Source organism: Dendrobium catenatum, unplaced genomic scaffold (assembly GCF_001605985.2).
Source record: "Dendrobium catenatum unplaced genomic scaffold, ASM160598v2 fragScaff_scaffold_1089, whole genome shotgun sequence".
NCBI lineage: Eukaryota > Viridiplantae > Streptophyta > Magnoliopsida > Asparagales > Orchidaceae > Dendrobium > Dendrobium catenatum.
In genome coordinates, this window is record NW_021319551.1 from 982,004 (window position 1) to 1,003,407 (window position 21,404).

Consider the following 21,404-nt stretch of genomic DNA (forward strand, 5'->3'; position numbering starts at 1 on the left):
TACATTTAAACTCCAATCTTTAACTTCCAAACCTTATATAATTCATCCAACTAGCTCAAGACCTCTACATCAGTAATCATGTTGACTGGTTAACCCAGTTAGCAAAAGTCTTTATGAAGGTTTTAAATGGTTAAACTATATTATATAAGACATTCCACTCACTACCTATCCTCTCTATGACTTCAAATTGCTTCAGAAGACACTTGGCATCAATCTAAGTCCCCCCAATCAATCATAGCCACCCAACTCAAAGGGATAAGGGATAAGTATTCACATCCCTTCCCAAAGCCTATCATGCATTCCCATTTCTAAAAACCTCAGCCTCACCAACCTCTAGCCCTCCAAGACTCTCTATTATCTTCTCCAACCCTCTCCCAAGCCTTCCCAAGCTTTCCCCTACCATTTCCAAGCTCCAAAATCCTATTTTAGTGAAGAGAGAGAGATAGTGAGAGAAACTAACTTTTCTTTAACATTTTTCAATCCAACCATAAAAAATTTTAAGGTTCTCAGCAAAATTATAGAGGACTCTCCAAATTTCCAACAAGCCTAAGAAATAAAAAATCTACCCATTGGATTGTAAAATATCTTAACTTTTAGTTTAAATATCAATTTGACATTATAGGAAATCTATCATGCATGGAGCCTCCAAACTCCAAGTATTGAAAGATCTGATTATCATTAACATATGTTTCAAATTTCACTTGATTTGATTCAGTATTTTTGAAGTTATGTCAATTTGAAATTTTAGTCCATTATGAACTAAAATCCTCTAGTTCTATCAGAGCTATCTGATCGCATAGAAGGCGTGATCGGACGACCTAGATTCGGCCACATCACTAGTAAACAAAAATGCAGACGACCGTGGGGCATGAACATGCACCATTTTGATCTCGATGGGGACACGTGGCAAAATTTAGCCGTCCATCATCTCACCATTAATCTGATGACCCGAAATATCTGCCACATGTTTAAGTGGCAGCACAGATGCGTGATGCGTGTCTCGACACTCATCAAATGAAGGCGGTGGCGGCACAATCATGTGATTACACTAATGTTCTAAATATTAAAAATTATTTTGAAATTCATTTTAAATAGCCAAAAGTTCAAAAATGTATAGAAAATATATTTTCACCAAATTTTATGTTTTTGGAATCATTTGAAAGGTATTTTCATATACATTTATTAGAATTAAAATTAAATTATTCTCATCACTGGATTTTGAGATATTTGACTTTATATATAGATTCATGTGGTGTATCGAGCAAACTCACATACAAGGGAAAAATCATTACATCCGGTGAAAATACCGAGCAATACCGAGCATACCGAGTGTACCGAGCGCACTATACCGAGCACGATACCGAGCACTTTAGTGACGTGGCGTTTTATTATTGGTTTCTGAATGCATTCGGTAACCTGACATAATAATTACTCCATACAAGAGCCGATGATTTAAATTGTGTTTGAGATCTATTAAACAAGTGTTAGATGATATAAATATTAAAATTTAAGGATTAAATATACAAGTCATAATATGTTAGATACTACTTTTATAAATCCCTTAATAAGTATGTGTTTTAAACTCAATTTTTCGAAATAATAATAATAATAATATCAGCGGCGGCTTGACTCTGTTGCCCGCAACTACGTTTCGCTTCGCCTGATACGAGCACCTCTTTCTGCGTCGGCGAAATCCCGCTAGAAAATGTGAACTCTCTCATCTCTCTTTCCCCTTACTACTCTGCCGATGATTCCATCAAAGCCCGTCAACTTCCTTGCACCAATGATCGCCTTCGCCGTCGCACTACTCCTTTTATCCCGATTCCTCGAATTCCCATCTCTCTCTTCTCCCCTTCCAACAGAGATCCCTTCATCCTCTTCGATATTGTCGACCCCCTCCTCTCCATCCTCCTTGTCTCCCTCTCTTAATTCGAGGCCTAAAGAGGCATTCTCCGACTTAAAGGCTGCTTTTGCGAGGTGGGACGAGGAGATCGGATGCGAACGGTTCAGGGAGCGCAATGGAGGGGCGCCGAACGCCTCAGCGGTGCAGGATTACAGCGGAAGTGTGGATTGCGAGGGGCTGGGCCCGGCGCATGTTAGTGTACTGGTAAAGGGTTGGACTTGGATCCCTGATAACTTGGATAATCTCTATTCCTGTCGATGCGGGCTGAGTTGTCTCTGGACGAAATCTCCTGTGATGGCGGATAAGCCTGATGCATTGCTTTTTGAGAATGTCATGCCTCCTGCAAGGGTAAGATTAGTTTTTTTTTTTTTTAAATTAATTGATAAACTTTTTGTGGAATGCTTATATGTATTACGTGATGATTTGATTTGGTCAAAATGTTGGAACAGGAAACTGAATTTGGTTTTTCAGCTGTTTTTTCCTTGTGGAAAATTGTAGTCCAATATAGCAGTAAGAACTTGGGAGTGCTTTGTCTGTTGATTTGAGTAGCAACTGTCTAGTTCATCTGAAGTCCACTCAATATTGGGAAGATGTTAATTTTCACGGGAATGTAGATGGATGATATGCTTTATTGTCTTCTCTAACAATTTTTGCCAAAGTGAAATTTTATATATTCTAGCATACTTTGTTAAAATAGCTGGGATGGTTTGCCAAGATCAGATTATAATAGCGATTTGGAATTGCGAATGATAGAATGGGCAATTTGAGATTCGTGCATTATTTGCTCTGAGCCTCTAGATTTATTCTAATGGTTATTATTGCTGATTCTTATGGCTTATTTCGTGGGAATAAGTATTGAGAGATGAATGCTTATTTTTGAGGTGCTTTGGCACTCATTTCGTTTTAAGGGTTAATATCCGACAGATTGGGTACATATAAACACGGATTATCAGAAAAAAGCGGTTAATTATGCTCTTTTAGGATGTATTTAAAACTTATGGGGCAGCCAAAGATAAGCTGTTAGACACCTTTTCATTATAGAGAGACGATGGACCTATCTTAATTATTTTAAAAGCCACAATTTGGTGCAGTGTCTGTTATCTTTTAAGAACTCCTAAGAATTTTAGTTAACTTTAATCCATATCATAATATTCTTAGTCTGCAATAAAAATTGCATGTTAATGTTCAGCAGAAGAATTTTATGTTCTAAATAGATCATGCAATACGAAATGTTTGGTCATGAAACTTAATGTAAAACTTCTCCTAACTGAGACAAATGTATTAGAGATGTTACCACCATGAAGACCTGCTTATTGTAAATGTCAAGTGTTTGTTTGATATAAAGTTTTTGGAAGTGGGTTTTTGTTTATGGAAATCAACATCTCTAAGTTGTGAATTGAGAGAGTTGCAATTGTGAGGGCTTGGAAGTCACCTTCAATTTTACTTTTGAACATGATAATAATAATGCAATAGCACAACATAATTTAGCACTAGTCGTGTTGGGATTATTTATGCAAATTAGAGATTGGTAGAATGATTTTGACAATATATCGTTCTAGTGCCATAGATTGATTTAAGTAAAATTATTTAGGCTAATATGTCAAGAATCCTTCTATTAGTTAGGCTAAATAATCAATTGAGTATTATATAATCTAATGAGCTAAGGTTGCTAGGAATAGACAAATTTAAAGAATAGTTAGGATTATGCAGTATCCCAAGTAATTGTAGTTTAAATGAATATATTAATTTGGACGGTCAATGGGTAATAGGCTACTTATTGACGGATTAATTGTTAGAATAATAAATTATTCTAATTAATTATGTATAAGGTTGGAAATTATGCATTTGAGGATTGAGACATTTTCTTTTCGTGAAGTGAGACGTAAGCCTCTAATTAAATTATTAATTAATTAAAAAAAAGAATGAACATACTAATATTAAAGTAAAATTTACTAAAATCATTATGAGTCAAAGTAAGATTATAAGAAATAATTTTTTGCCACTTTAAATTCAAAATAAACAAGTAGTCTTAGTCATTAAGATTATGATTTTTGAATACAAATGCCTCCCCCACTCTTCATTACTTAGCAAGTCTTCATGAGAATCACATCATAGTGAATCGCTTTCTCTTCCATCATCCTCAGTTTTGTCAACATCCTCCCAATTTTTTTCCTTAACTTTGATCTTAACCATCTTCCTCTTCCATCAACGGTGGTGTGCGAATCAGATGAGAATGCGATGTACGATTATGAGTAGAGGAGGTGCATGTGGTTCTAGGTTTTATTATGTGTAGAGAAATAGCAAAATAATATATATTTTTATATTAAATTTATAAATTAAAAAATTTATATTACCTAACCCTAGTTTTTGAGGCTCGTGCCTCTTACAAATTGCTTAGAGGTACTCCTCAACCACACTGAAGTTTACACGTCATTAGGTCCTAGTGAGTCATACACCTTGCACTGAGGTTTTTCTTAAGGCGCATCTCTTATTGCATAATTTTAAACAATTGCTATATATTAATGAAACATTAACTATTCTAATTAAGTATTTTTCAATAAACATGTATGATGTTAAAACATTTTTATTAATTAAGCTTGTCATTCTTTAATTAATGAGTGGGATAACAAATTAATATAATTAGGCTTAGAATTATTAGATAATAGATTGATAGTTAATTGAACTAATGGAGTAGTAAGATGGTACACTATTCTCATTATTCGTAAATTAATTAATCTTAGAAATTCATCTCCAAATTGCTAGATATGATATTTATTTAGCTTGAATAATTAGGATATGCAATTATTAGTTTTTTCTTATGATAAGTAAGCGGTTTGAGTTATTTGGAACTCACAACAACCTAAACTAGGAATCGTGTTTCCAAGAAGCACGTTTATGCAAAGCAAGTAGACATCACTCCATTGAAATCACTTCCAAACACTTACTTCAAAACAAATTTGCCTTAAGTTTTAGAATATATGCCAATCAAGTTTAAGATATGTGAATATCTCCCAAAAAAAAATGTTGTCTGGTAAGTTTCTATCATAGATAGCTTGCTAAAGATAAACACTTTTTTATTGATAGGTAGTTAATCAGATAATTGCAAGTCATCTTTCTGTGGTATTGCAACATTTTAACTAAAAGCTTTTAGTGCAGCCCCAAAAAATTAAAACTCTTTGGACCTCCTTTTTATCATCTTATATTTTATTTATACTCTTATATGGCCTTGTATTTTACACTCTTTCCTTTCCCTTTTGCTTTCCTTTCTTCATTTTCTTAAATCAAGTTTTAGCGACTTCATGTTCATGCATCAATCCATATGCAATGTCATACTATAGCCAGCTTCTTATCTGTAAATCAACATAGTGTTTCAAAATATTGAAATGTCTCCTTATACTAAAAGTTTGAACAAGCATCCAGACGGTTTGGGGTGGGGGGTGGGGAGGCAGTTGAATTGGGTCTCAAACAAAATTTTCAATTCTTTCAAATCAAATAAAGAAGTTTTTTTGGTTAAAATATTTATTTAAAAAAATATTTAGATCTAGCTATTTGAGAAGTTAAATAAAATAAATGAGCCAATAAAAAAAAAAAACCAATTAGAGAAAAAGAAACAAATTAAGGGACTTCTCCTTAGTCATGGGCAAGGGTACGGCCTCTAAGTTTTTTGCATAAAAAGTTAGCAAAACAAAGAAAAATCAGCACAACAAAACAAAATACAATTATGAATGATCTTAAATACGAATCTACGAATGCGTGAAGAATCCAAGCATGATGAACCAATTGCTAAAGACAGCTTTGAATGATCTTGCGAGCTTGTAATTTCTTTTTAACCTTGTCTCTCACATATGGATATAAGAACATCAGGTTTTTGCTGAATTTATTTAGCAATGTGTAGAAGCTTTGGTAGCTAGGGTTTGGGAAAGCTTGCACTAGCACTTTTCTAATACAAACTAGGGTGTCCAATATATTATTATTTTGGAATAATGCTTAAATCCCAATTTCAATCAGCCAAAGAAAGTGATTTATGTTAGCTTTTAATTCTCCTATTGGGTTGTATATGTTTAGCTTACAATTTTTATAATTTTTTTTTTTATCATTTACGAAGGCCTATAAAGGGGTTTGTGGAGACCCATAACCTTTGCAGAGGTTTGATATGGCTAAGGTTTTTTGGCCGAATTATCAGGTCATAGCAGAGTGGGTGCATTGATTTGCAGTGATTCATTATTGGCCAATGGAGACCTGAAAACCTTTGCAGAGGGTCGGTAATGGTTAAGGTTTTAAATCAAAAGTCCTTGGTTTTAACAAAGCAAGCTTGAGATTTTGTGGCGAGCTGTTATTTATTTGCGGAGACCCATAAACTTGTATGAATGTCCATAAACATAGTTAATTTTTATATCTTTTTAAATTTAAAAATACTTTTCACCTATCTTGGAAAAATTAATTAAATTTACTTCTCTAAACATTTAATGTAGTAGTTTAAAAATAACTTGCTTAAAAACAATTTACTTTTTATATGTTAGAAGGAATTTTCATTTTGTGTAATTTTAACTATTATTTAACTTCCCATCTATCTTTGATATTTTGTTCTTATGGCTTTTACTTCTGAATAAATAAAATTTATTCCAATTCTAAACTTCAATCTTCATATCTTAACTCTGTCCTGGTAGTAGAACTAGTTTATTTGCACAATTCAAATGAAATAATATGACCAATATCTTAATTTTTTTTGTTATCATCAAAATCTAACTTGGATCAAAGCTCATGAAATTAACAATCTTCCTCATTTCGATGATGATAAATATGATTATGAATTTTATAATATATTGAAAAATATTTACCCTAAAAGTATGTGTAAAGTAAATTTGATATAAGAATAAGATAACAAAATTTTGTGCTTAGTGATATAGAAATCAAAATATGCAAGGGTAGTTCAACAAGATAGACATGCATAATTCATTAATCTGAGAGAAATAATATTTTGAGGACTAAAAAGGTGTCAGATGAGTGGAGGAGTGTGTTGATTCCTATTTTTAAGAATAAATGTGATGCTAAGAGCATGCAAATTATAGATGAATTAAATTAATGTGTCATACATTAAAACTATGGGAGAGTCTTTAGCATAGGTTTTGATGTGATATTAATGTTTCTCAAAATCAATTTAGATTCATACCGGGTAGGTCTACTATGAAAGCTATACATTTATTGCGAGGTTTAATGGAGTTGTATAGAGAGAATAAAGAGGATCTACATATGATATTTATTGATTTAGAGAAAGCATATGTAAAGTTCCAAGTGAAGTGCTCTGGAGTGTTCTAAATAAAGAAAGGAGTTAATAATGTTTATATTTAAGTCATTAAGGACATGTATGTAGTAGTTGTTATTTGTGTTCAAATACATGGTGGTTTGAATACGTATTTTCCTATTTCAGTTGGATTACATCAAATATCAGCTTTAAGCCCATATTTTTTTGCTTTAGTCATGGATTTTCTTACGAGACAATTACAAGAGAATGTGCCCTGGTGTATGTTTTTTGCATATTATATTTTTCTTGTTGATAAGACTAGAGTGGGAGTTGAAAGAAAACTTGAATTCATCAGGCCTGTTCTAAAGGTTTTTGTTTGAGTAGATCTAAAACCAAATACATTGAGTTGAATTTTAGTAGTAATAGATTTAGTGGGAGGATTGTAACTTTGGGCGATCAAGCCATTAATAAGAGTACACGTTTTAGATATATTGGACCTATTGTTCAAAGTGATGGTAAAATAGACGTGGATATTATTAGTAGAATTCAAGTTGGATGGTTGAAGTGGAGGAATGCATCAGGCCTGTTGTATGATAAAGATGCACCCCTCAAACTTAAGGAAAAATTCTATAAGATGATGGTGAGACTTGCAATGTTTTATGTCGCAAAATGTTGGACCTTAAAAGAGAAGCATAAAATTAAGTTAAGTGTTGTAGAGATGAGGATGCTCAAGTGGATGAGTGGTTTCACTTTCAGAGACATAATGAGAAACGAGCATATATTTGAAAAAGTTGTAGTAGCTCCAATGGTTGATAATATTAGCGAGAGCACCTTAGATGGTTTAGACAAATAAAACTTCGGCCTTCCGATGCCTCGGTCAGGAGAGTAGATGTGTTGGATTTGACCTATATTAAGAAAGGTAGAGGTAGACCTAAAAATACTTGGCTAGAAAATATTAGAAATGATCTTTTTTTTATTAAATTTAAATGAAAATTTAACTCTTAGTATGACACAATGGAGAAAAAAAGATTGATGTAGCCAACCACACATGGTGGGATAAAGGCTTATGTTGTTGTTATTGTTTTTGCCATATTTTCAACTTACATATTTCCCTCCTTTGTCACATTATAATTTAGGGTCGAAATCCATTATCTCATCACAAAAAAGAAAAAAAATAGTGATGGTTTGAGATGTCAAATGGAAATATGATCTAAAGTAAGCTTGCAGGGCATTAATTAAGCTATCCAAAAATGTCTGTGATGCGGACCGCCGCCGCTTAGTTCCTTTCTCTAAGTTTTCTAGGGTTTGTAGTGGGAGACCTTGTCCTTCTCGAAGTGGAAAAATTGTATCTTGTTTCTTTTGGATTTCTAATGCAAAGGTTCTTGTTCTTCCTCTCATCCCTCTTGTGTTTATTTTTCTTGGATTTGGTGGAGAAATCTTTTCTTTGAAGGAGCATTAGGGCAAACCCAAACTTGGGAACCCTAGGGCGTATCAGTCTGCAATGAAGGGTTTAACATCCCTAATGTTTGTTTGAGTGTGTTAAACCGATCTTCAACTAGGGGTTTTATGAATAAATCTGCAAGCTGATGATCTGTGCTAATGAATTCTAAAAATCCATCAATTTTTGACAACATGTTCCCGAATAAAGTGATTACAAATCTCTTTATGTTTGTTCTTAAGTGTTCTATGGCACTTTTTTTAAGTTATTTAGTATTATCACATTTAGCTAGAATATGATCTTGTCTAATTTTGTAATCCTCCAACTATTGTCTAATCCATAATAATTTCATGACATAGTTACCTGCAGCTGCATGCTCTACCTCTGTGGTGGACAAGGAAATTTAACTTTATTTCTTATTAGACCATAATACTAAAGGGAGTTTAAGAACTGACATATGCGTGAAGTATTTTTCCAATGAACTTTGCATCTTGTGTAGTAAGTATGGCCGTTTGGGAAAATCCTGTAAGCTCAACTGAAAACCTGTTCTTATGATACGACAATCATAGGATTGGTGTACCAATCAAATATCTAAAAATCCTTTTTATAACAATAGAATGTGATTCCCTAGGATAGATTTTTAGTGTAGATCACAACCCTATTGCAAACACAATGTCTAGTCTACTAGCTGTCAAATACAATAATGATCCTATCATATCTCTATATTATTTAGAATTAATTGATTTTCCTTTTTTATTTCTATCTAATTTTGTTGAGGGGATCATGTGTGTTTCTGTTGGCTCGAATCCTTTCATACTGGATTTAACAATCAAGCCTTGTATACACTTTGTCTAGGAAATAAATATTCCTTCATCCTTTTGCTTTACCTGTCAACCAAGAAATAATGTGAATTATCTCATTAAGTTCATCTCAAGCTCTCTATCAGTATAAGCAAATTCATGACATAGCAAATCATTCCTGGCTCTTCCTAGCATGTCATCTAGATAAATCTGAGTTATAATGTCACCCTCTCTTACTTTATTGATAGATAATGTGGCGTCTATCTTACATTTACTAAATCCAATACTAATAAAAAATGTACTTAATTTTTCATATCAAGTATTAGGGGCTTACTTTAGCTCATGTAATATCTTTTCCTTAAAAATTTTTATGCATAGTTAGAATGAATATAATCAATAAAATTCAGCTGTTGTTTGAAATACATATTTTTCTAGTATACCATTTAAGAATGTAATTTTGACATTCATCTAATGTTGCTCAAGTCCCTTGTAACATGCAAATTGAAAGCATAATTTAAAAGCCTCTAATTTAGCTATTGGTGCATATGAGTCCTTCATGTCTAAATCTTCAATCCGACTGTAACAGTACACAATTAGTCTAGCCTTATTCCTGGTTATAATACATAAATTATCTGCCTTATTTTTTAATATTCATTTTATTCCAATCACACGTTGATCCTTTGGTTTAAGTATTAATTTTCATATATCATTTCTTGTAGATATAAGGATCAAAATTATCCCCAGACTCTTTACGAGAACTAAAATAGTCCCCAACTATATAAAAGTCTTATTTTAGTTCTTTGACTTTTAAATAAAAAACTAAATGATCCCACTAAAGTACTAATTTGGTTTCTATTTAAAGACTTAGTAGATCAAATTGGTACTTTTTAATAGTCGGAGATTATTTTGGTCATTCAAAAAGAGTTAAGGGACTAATTCAATCCTTTTCTTATTTCTTATAAATTGACATAACTCATCATGCATTGCATTCAACTAGCATTTAGCCTATAAGGCTTCATCAATTTTGTTAGGTTCTATCTGAGATAAGAATGCTACGTGGTCAATTTATTTTATAAAGTGCACTTCTATTCCTTACACCCTAAACTTTTTCACCTATGATGAACTCCTTATGATGACGAGAAGCATACCTTCACTCCTTATGCAGCTCCGGAGCAAGAGGAATATCCTTGGTACCTTCTGATTCATTTAAGTTTAAGTTCACTAAGCTATTAATTTCCTTATCATCTTGATCTATAATTTTAGGTAGCCCCTTGGTCTGCTCATCAAATGTCACATGAATAAATTGTTATATTGTTAATATTCTCTTATGAACACCTCTAATGCCTTGCCACGATTTGAATAACCCAAGAACGTTTCTTTATCATATGCTGTGTCTAATTTATTCAGATTATAATATCTATTCTTATGAAACATTTGTAACCAAAGACTTGAAAATGAGATACATTTAGTTTCTCCCCTCTCAAGATTTCATACGGAGTGTTCTTAATGGTGAATCTTATAGTCATTCTATTAATTATATAACAAGCAATATTTACGTCTTTAACTCAAAAATATTTTTATAGAAGAAATTCACTCAACATGATTCTGGCTATATATATCTAATAATGTTCTTTTTTTTTTTCATTTTAAAACTCCTTTATGTTGTGGGGTTCTATATCTTGAAAAATAACGCCTAATTCAAAGCTCATCACAAAAAAGATTCAAATCTTTCATTCATAAATTCTCACTGGTGATCACATCTAATGCATGCAATGATAATCCTTGCTCATTCTGCATTCATTTTGCAAGCTTCATGAATTCTAGTACACCATCACTTTTACTTGCCAAAAATAAAACTAAGTAATCATTCCATAATCACATATTCATACTTTGTTTTTCCTAGACTAGTTTGGACAATTGGTCCAAATAGATCAATGTAGAGAAGCTTTAATTGCATAGAAGTGAACATTTGTTTCTTAGGTTTGAATGACAAGTAGCACACAATCTATGTTGCACCGATACACCTATTTATGAAGGCGTGCTGTATCTGATACACCGATACACGGATACACCTCCTATACTCCACCGATACGTGTCGGATACGCCAAAGCCGTATCCAATTAAAATACTATTTAATTTCAAAAGGACACGCGTATTCCGTTGAAAAACAAAAAGAAATCGGAAAAAAGACTCGTATTTACTTCCGCGGTTGCGAGCAAGATTCTCTCATTTCCGAGATGGATTTGTGTCTCTTGATGATATGATATTGAATAGTTGAAACTTCATGTGCTAGATAATTTATGTTTATGCTTTTGTTGTTGTACTAGACATTTAATGCTTACTTATATTTTGATATTATAAGCTACAAGGCTACAAATGATGTTGTTGTCATTTTTTTTGTAATTTCAAATATTATGCTTTGATTGTTTTCTTAATTTTTATGTATGATTTATAAATTATAATGTCGTGTCCGCGCCGTACCCGTATCCTGTATTTTTAAGAATTGGCGTGTCCCGTATCTGTATCGTGTCGTATCTGTGTCGCCGTATCCGTATCGGTGCAACATAGCACACAATACTTAAAATATTCTAGTCTTGGCTATCCAACTGCCAAGTTATGCCTCGACAATTTGGTTAATGTAAGCATATTGGTGTGACAAAACTTTATGCCATAGCCATGAGTCATCATAATATGCTTTCAATCATTTTAGATTGTTAGCAAATAAGAAAATACGTCTCCTTAGTTCAATTAAATAGTGTACAACATCAAGCCTTTATCCCACTATGTTGGGTTGGCTACATGAATCCTTTTTCTTCATTGTGTCTCGTTAAGAGTCAAATTCTCATTTAAATCTAATAAGAAAAGGTCGTTTCTAATATTTTCTAACCAAATCTTTTTAGGTCTACCTCTACTTTTCTTAACATAAGTCAAATATAATATATCTACTTTCCTAACCGGGTTATCGGAAGGCCGTTGTTTTATGTGACCAAATCATCTAAGACAACTCTCTCTAATCTTATCTTCCACTGGAGCTACTCCAACCTTTTCACATATATGCTCCTTTCATATCCTATCTCTAAGAGTAAAGTCAGTCATCCTCATTTATGCAACACTTAATATTATGCTTCTCTTTTAATTGCCAACATTCTGCACCATAAAGCATTGTAGGTCTCATCGCCATCTTATAGAATTTTTCCTTAAGTTTTAGGAGGACTTTTCTATTACACAACAAGCTTGATGCATTCCCCCGCTTCACCCATCCAACTTGAATTCTACTAATAATATCATCATTTATTTCACAATCACTCTGAACAATAGACCCAAAATATCTAAAACGTATACTCTTATTCATGACTTGATCGTCCAAAGTCGCAATACCCCCAAGATCTATTATTACTTAAATTACACTCCATATATTCAGTTTTAGATCTTTACTCAGATGAAAGCCTTTAGACTTTAAGGTTGACCTCCATAATTCAAGTTTACCTTTAGCTCCCTCTCTAGTCTTATCAACAAGAAGAATATCCTCAGCAAAAAGCATACACCAGGGTACAACCTCTTGCAAATGTTTAATGAGAACATCCATGATTAAAGTAAAAAGATATGGTCTTAAGGTTGATCCTTGATGTAATCCAACTAAAATAAGAAAATACTTGGTCCAACCACCTTGTGTTTGAACACAAGTAACAGCTCCTGCATACATATCCTTAATGACTTGAATATAAGAATTATTAATCATTTTCTTTTCTAGAACTCTCCATAACACTTCTCTTGAAACTTTATCATATGCTTTCTCTAAATCAAGAAATTTCATATGTAAATCCTTCTTATTCTCTCTGTACTTCTTCATCAAACCTCTCAATAAATTTATAGATTCCATAGTAGACCTATCCAACATGAATGTAAATTGATTTTGAAAAAGCATTAGTATTATGTTGTAACCTATGCTCCACCCATAGCTTTAAAGTATGACACATTAACTTAATTCCTCTATAATTTGCACAATCTTGTGCATCACCTTTATTCTTAAAAGTAAGAATCAACACACTAATGGAAGCTAGTTGATGCTAGTTAGATTATACTTTAAACCATCAATTAGTAAAATGGCGGAGCCATAGTCGATAGTACAAACTCTAATAATTTTCTTTTCACATTGTCTCATAATGACATATCACTGTCAATTCGTGGCTGCAATGAAGCAAATTTTGTATGTTTGCTGTCATGTACCCCAAGCATCAATTATTCAAGTATCATCTGTCCTCACTGGTCCTAAAGTGAAGGCATACCAACACGAGAAGTCAATCCTTTAGTTTGGGAACCAAATCTCTTTGGGTCCACTTATGAAATGGGAGCGGCGAACAAACTGTGTAGGAGGTGAATACAAAACCTGTGCACAAATGATCTTAGGTATCCAAACATGTTGTGATGTTCTACTTGTCCGCCTACTCCTATAATTTTGCTATTAGAAGTAGCGCACCTAACATGTGTTTGTGTGCGTATACTATGCTGCAAGGTATGTTGTGAACTTTTGGTAATGCTAGGTGAAGAATCTTATGCGCTTATGCTAAGGTTTCTTAGGAGTCGTGCCATGTAAATAATAAACATTGGCTTTCATAATAAGATTTCTTTAGACAATTTATCATATTAGGATATTCATCCTAAAGCTCAATGTAATGTAAATCTATAAACTAGCATGCTATTTCTTTAATGCACAATGCTTGTTTTTTTTTTTCGAACTAATCAAAATTTCATTTAATAAAATAAGGTATCATGCAATTCATCATAATTCAGCATCGTTTACCTCTTCGATGGATTCATTAATAGCCATCAAACAGATATTTGTCTTCTCTTGATCTGAGGTTGTTGTAATTAGTTCTTTCTCTGTCTGAATCTATCCAGGTTACTTTTAGAACCTTCTTGCTTTCTTGTTCATGCACACTATTCTCTTCTTTTTATAGAGGGCACTTAAACTTGAAGTGGCATGGATTTTTGTACTTATAGCATTTTGGGTCTTTTTTCTTCTCACCTGAATTGTCAAATTTTTGTTTATCCTGAGATAGTTGATTACCTTCCTTATCTTTATTTATGCAGAAGTTTTTCTTGAGCATCTTTCCAAATCAATGAATTTATAAAGCCATTTTATCTTTGTCACTTTTGGAAAGCGATAAATCAATATCTTCTAACTTACAGCATTTTAGTGCCACATTATTTGTCTTCTTCATCATAGTTTCCTCTTCATCTTTTCTGGAACGTACCTTTTATTCGTGCGCTACTAAAGAGTTATGCAAATGATCAAATAATATTTGGATTTAACTCTGTGGCCTTGGATGTTGTAGTTACCTTTGCATCCCATTCTTACATCAGTGATCACAAGATTTTGTTTATTTGTTGATGATCCATATGCTATTTGTCTAAGGCGTGGTGACGATTGACAATCTTCATGAATTAATCGAACATCTCAATGATCGTTTTGTAGGGCTTCATCCGTAATAGCTCGTTTTCCTGCATTAAAATATTAATTATTGTTGCCCGCATCTAATTTGTTCCTTTGTATATTTATCTCTTTACCTGCCCTCAGAGTGTAAATTTTCTTGTAATCATGTTTCAAAGCATAGTACAAAGCATTAATACCTTTACCATCAATCAACACTAATTCTTGCTCAATTGTACTCCATTTTTCTATGGGTTTTGGGGCTACTTGTGAAAGGCTTGATCACTAATAGGAAAATTTATTTTTCTAGTTAACGGAACTTTATGGAGGTCATTTATTTCTGAGATGAATTAATTCATCAAGATAGGGTATGTTATTGGTTGAGTGTCCTGCTATTCTTTATGCAATTTTTATGCTCATACAGCAATTTTTTCTTTAGTTGTGGTAATATTTTGTTGTTAATGTTAACAGTTGTGTTCTGAAACCATGAGCTTTATGTTAACTCTTGGTTTAAGAATGCAGATTAGGAATATTTCAATAATGCACTCATATTGCTCTAGCCTTTTGGAACCTCAAAAATTCATTTTCCTTAGTGTCGAGTACTTTGATCATTACTAATTTATGCTACTCATATCTGGCAGAGACGAAAGGGAGATCCTCTGCGTGTCTACATGGATCTTGAGGCTAGCAGAAAACCTTCAGGATTTGAAGATATTTTTATTGGGTATCATGCCAATGATGATGTGCAATCTACATATGCAGGCTCATTGTTCCACAACAACCGGAACTACTATATTTCTTCCCACAAACTAAATGTAAGTATACTTTTGCTTTAGACCTGCGTTGCATTCTCTACTTTTTGATCTTGTAAACATGGAAGAACTAAATAATTCCAGCTTTTAATTTCAAAAAAAAAAAAAAAATCCAGCTTTTGTTCTCTTCAATGATATGTATCCTTTCATATGATATGTGGTATATTCAAGTTTTATTTTTATTTTTATTTTTATTTTTTATGTGGTATATTCAAGTTTGTTATGAAAGCATAATGATATTGCATCTAAGGCTTCGTTTGGGACAACTTTCATATTGCTTTCTAAAATGATTTTTTAGTACAAAAAATATAAATTCAAGAAATTTTTGTACTAGAAAAGCTTATTTTGGAAAGCAGGAGAAAAACCGTCCCAAATGAAGCTTAAGTTATCTGACAGGTTTTACATGACTGTCTTGAGAATTTTTGCTTCTTGCATTTCTCTTTTGCAACGGAACTGAAAAATGCATCATTGGATTTTGCTGAAAGGTCCACAATTATGCCCTTTTTAAGAGCGTTAGGTACAAAAATAGGCTAAAACTTCTACTGTACTAGTTCTCTGTTATAACTATGGATTACATTTTTATTCTTTCGTTAAATTTTATCCTTCCTTTGCACCAATTTGAGTTGTAAACTATGAAGAGTATTTATTTATTTATTTATTTTTAATCTCAGTTCTTTTTCATTTATAGGATACTCTTATATATTGGTCTTCTTCAAGATGCCTCGCCAAGCGGAATCAACTTGCCGGCAGATTCCTCTCCCTTGTGCCACACCACTCTTTTGGGAAGTGCTTGAATAACGTTGGAGGTTTGGACATGGTACTTTCCTTCTACCCTGAATGCTCCAACGGTAACTCTCTTCTTCACTGGTGGGATCACCTTCACTGTGCCATGTCACACTACAAGTTTGTTCTCGCCATTGAGAACACTGTAACAGAGAGCTATGTGACTGAGAAACTGTACTACGCCCTCGACGCCGGTGCAGTTCCTATCTATTTTGGTGCACCTAATGTGTGGGATTTCGTCCCACCCAACTCAATTATAGATGGATCAAAATTCAGCTCAATGAGTGAATTGGCTTCGTATGTGAAGGCTGTGGCTGATGATCCCGTAGCATATGCTGAGTTCCATGGTTGGAGAAGGTGCGGTGTTCTAGGCAATTATGGCAGGGTTCGTGCCGCAAGCCTGGACACATTGCCTTGCAGATTGTGCGAGTTTGTTAGCCGCAAAGAAGCGAGGGAGCGAAGAAGATAGATTTGAGAATTGCATTCGCGTAGGCTTCATTTGGGACGGTTTTCTTACAGCTTCATAAAACGATTTTCTACTATAAAATATTCTAATTCAAAAAATTTTTGTACTAAAAAATTATTTTACAAAGCAACAAAAAAGTCGTCCCAAACGAAAGCCTTAGGCAAACTCTGTGTAATTGCTTTCTTAAAATATATTTTGTTCATTGTAGCATCTATTATACCTTTGAGCGAGCTCAAAGCCCTGTACTCATAATAGTGGTGGAAAAGATTACACAGTTCAATTCATTGACAAATATCCCTGTTGGATATAGATAGCCAATCTCCTCTACATGTAACTCATAACCTGTAGCAATTGCTGAGCATTATTGAAATTTAAACCTTCATTACCAGCTACTATCAATTACTGTTGGAAAGCTTGTACAATTCTATTCTGTGATGATGGCAAGCTTATCCCTGTAACCTTCATCTTCTCTAAATAGGAGAGAAGTGATAAAATTTTTTCATGTACCAAACAATTATGTGAAATATCTTTATACAACTCTAAGAGCTCAGATTATTTTCATTGAACTAAATATTTAATCAGCCATGAATAAGATTAAGGCTTCGTTTGGGACGGCTTTTTTACTGCTTTCTAAAACAGAGTTTTAGTACAAAATTTTTTATTTTTGTATCAAAACTTCGTTTTAGAAAGCAAAAAAAAAGCCGTCCCAAACGAAGCCTAAAACCTTATACCATAACTTAAAAAAAAAGCACTTATAAAACATAAAGAAGTCTATTACATCATCAACAACTATTCTTTTAGAACTCAATGACCTATTATATTTTTCTGATTTATCAAATGAAAATATGCAACATAAATAATGAGAGGATAGACTTAAATTTTATCATTTGTATTCATGATAAATATATAAAATTTAATTTTCTATAAATTAAAGTGAATGGGATTGATCGAAGATGAGTGTTTTAGTTACACAGTTCATCTTGATTTGTTTGGCTACCAACCAAGTGGTCTCAAATTTGATGTTTGTGTATGTGATGTGTTTATAAGTGTTTTAATTGACCTAAATGTTGTGAGCAGTGTTATTTAGCACTTGAGAAATTTGATGAGTATCAATATTGTAAGTTCATATATTAATAAATGTGGTGCGGTGCTTAGGGACGTAAGAGGCTGATAAGATTGTAGTTACACATGTTTCATTAATAAATATGAGAGGAATTGAAGATTTTAAAAATGTTAAAATTTTAATTAAATGAATAATATTATTCAATCATACATATTATTCAGGTAGAATATTTCACCTTCATGAAATATTTAAAAAATAATTAAGAATTTCCTATCACCTAATTTTTTGGCTATTTAGAATTGATAAAATATGATTTAGATAATAAATTTTGACTACAAATGCAATCATAAAAAATAATTAAAATTTATTTATGATTTTTTTAAGAAAAAAATTAACATTAAAAAACTAAGATCATGAAATTGCCTTGCTTATAGTTAACTAATTATAAAAAAATTATAACATTTAAGTATGTGGGCTATGAAAATTTGAATCCCAACTTCTCTGTGCCAGTTTTCTCTTTCTTTTTTGGGTCGTCGAGGAGAGATTCAACGAGTAGGTTTTAAGGTAAATTGTTAGTAGACACATTGGGTTTTGAATAAGACATTACCCAAATATTTCACCCTCATTTTGCGAGGACTTTTTGATCTGGGTTCAGGTTTCCTATAAGTGCAAACTCCTATAGTTAATTACCCCTCTCGATAGAGAGAGAAAACTTTCGATTACGGCTAATCGTCAAACAGATAATTAAATATTATTTCTTAAATTAAATTATTTTTAAAATAAAAATACATTAAATATCTCTTTGAAATTCTAAAATATTTTTAAAATAAGATTTTAAATTTCATTAAATATTTTAATCATTTATAATTAATTATTAATTTAAAATACAAAGTATTTAATAATTAAAATAATTAAAAAAACATCTAATATTTTAAACTAATTTTATTTTAAATTAAAGGAGATAATTTCATAAAAATAGTGATGTATTATATTAAGTTTTGAGTTTAAAAATAATTTTTAATAATTATTTGAAGAAATATGATTTAAAAATACATTTAAAACTTAATTTAAATAAAACGACAGATGTGGGCGACGTGGTGGCCTCTTGTTGGTTGCCCAAACCGTGGGGCAATCATTGGCAATGATTGTCGCAGCGTGAAAATCAGCGCCAGATCATTAACCATGTCAAACACGATCGTTGTGCCGTCCGATCGTCCGTTGTTTAATACAGACGGTCTAAATCACGTCGAACGGAAAAAAATCATGGGATCAAGATCCGAGGTTGATGAGAACCGCAGAAAGGCTAGATCATGATAGTTGATCGCGAGATCAACGATCTTGATCTTCCCTTAGTGAACAGAGGATGCAACCCGAGCCCTAAAACGATAATTCACCTCGTTCTCTCAATTGGGTGAACCAAATTGTATAAAATTTTAAATGTAGCTTTTATGAGTAAAGAGCATTCACGGGGGATGAAAATTACGTTCTAAAACGCTCTATACAAGAAGTTATTTACCTCTAAGTTCACTAGACTAGAGTTTGAGTTTTTACCTAATACAATGGATGGATTCGAGAGATATTGGGTTTGTTGCACTTGTAGATTGTCCACGCTCCTATTTGTAGAAGGAATCGCGTTTCAAAATGCAATGTATCAATGGGAATTCATATTGGAAGGTTTAGGGATTCGGTTCGCTAGAGATCTCGCCGCCGACAAGGCTTGGCCGGTGGATTTAGCTTGGGAAAGGTGGAGAGAGATTAGGGAATCTCACACACATAAGTTCTCGGGTTGAGAGAGGCTAGGGTGAGAGCAAAAGCAAAAGTCCATGTAAAGGAGCCCTAACACCTCTATATATAACCCTAAGCTCATGATCAATAGTCAAGATCAATCCTAGGGTTAATTAGGAGGGAATTAATACCCCTTGACTGTGGTTTGGGTCAAGGGAGGATATATTAGGAATGGCTTAAATATAATAAATAAGGAGATATTTGATTAAAATATGTCAAATTTGACCAAATAGGGCTTGGTTTGAACAATCCATGTGTTGACCTAGTTAACATGGTCAAACAAGTCCAAGTGGGTGGAGGATTGAGCCAAGAAAGGTTTGGAATTGATTAAAACCCAAATAAGGGCAATTTGGGCTAGTTGAATCAATATAGGTTGACTTGGTCAAAAATGTTGAATAGGGCCTGGGTCTGGGCTCCACAAACTAGGTTTGACCTACTGAAACCAATGGAAGAGATAGCGATTCAATTGAAAACTCAATTGTAAAGTCAAGCTGCTTGAATTAAAACTTTGGAAACTCAATTTGGATAGCATAAAATTTCTTTCAGTAGTAGACCTCTTGGATCTCTTCTTAGTAATACTGAAGTTAACCCCAAAGATAAAGAAAAAGAATCCAGTGAAAACCACTTGAGGAGTAATAATGTTGTATTCCTGCCAAATTGATAAATCTAAGTTAAGTTTGACTAAAAACTATAAACTTAACGCTGATGAAAGGCAACCCACTTATGTTACTTATTTTCAATTTTTATTCGGACCCTATGGATGTTTTGTATTTGTTTTATATCTTATTAAATTTTTTATGTTTAAATTTGTGCATATTGTCCTCTACAGTTAATACACTTAATTTCATTATATAGCCAAAATAAAAATTGTAATGAAAAATTATATTAAATTAAGATAATAATGAAATCCTATATTACAGTTTGAATGAATATAACATAATAATTCTTACTTTAAAAAATCCAACATTTAACTATTTTAGATCATTTATATTTTTGGCTTAACTATGAATTTAGAAGCTATGCATTACTTGATATTGACAACTGAATTAAAATGAATAAGTAGATTTAAGAATTAGATACATATAGCTTAAATTAAGAAAAACATAATTAACTAGAAAATTTGTTGAATCCTTATATTAATTCAAAAGGATTGCAAGAGAAGGAAAACAAAAATTGATATTTAAAATCATTAAGTATGTACTTTACAAAATAAAAATTAAAAACTTGAAAAAAGGAAAATAAAATAGTTCAAAATGGAAAAGAAGTACATTTTAAATTGGTATCAATTGTAGCTTGATTTTTATTATATCTTGCTATTTAACAAAAAAAAAAAAGTATAAAATAAATAATCTAGTACATGAGATAGTGCACTCATGAACTCCCTATTTAAATTATGAGTTGCTAATCACTAGGCTACATTATTTATTCTATATTAAGAAGTTAATCTTATATTTTCAAATATAGTGGATAAATTCAAAAATAAGCAATAATAATAATGACTTACTAGGATAAATATTATGTATTTTTTAAATTTTAATTATAACTTTTTATTCCAAATTACTTCTAGATAGTGATGTATTATCATATATTTTAGTAATTTTTATTTTGGCTATTAAGGTGATCAAGTAGTGAATGCAAATGTTGCTTGAGGAGAAGCAAGAGTTTAAGCATTAGGGAATTT

General features: G+C 32.5%; 1 protein-coding gene across 1 annotated transcript; it reads left to right on the top strand.

Moving 5' to 3' along the window:
- Positions 1-1,612: 1,612 nt before the first annotated feature.
- LOC110098286 (alpha-(1,4)-fucosyltransferase) lies at positions 1,613-17,274 on the top strand. The gene is made up of 3 exons (XM_020825060.2): positions 1,613-2,251; positions 15,456-15,629; positions 16,315-17,274. Exons 1-3 carry the CDS (start codon positions 1,748-1,750, stop codon positions 16,876-16,878), a joined length of 1,242 nt encoding a protein of 413 aa, XP_020680719.1. The 5' UTR covers positions 1,613-1,747; the 3' UTR covers positions 16,879-17,274.
- Positions 17,275-21,404: the final 4,130 nt, after the last annotated feature.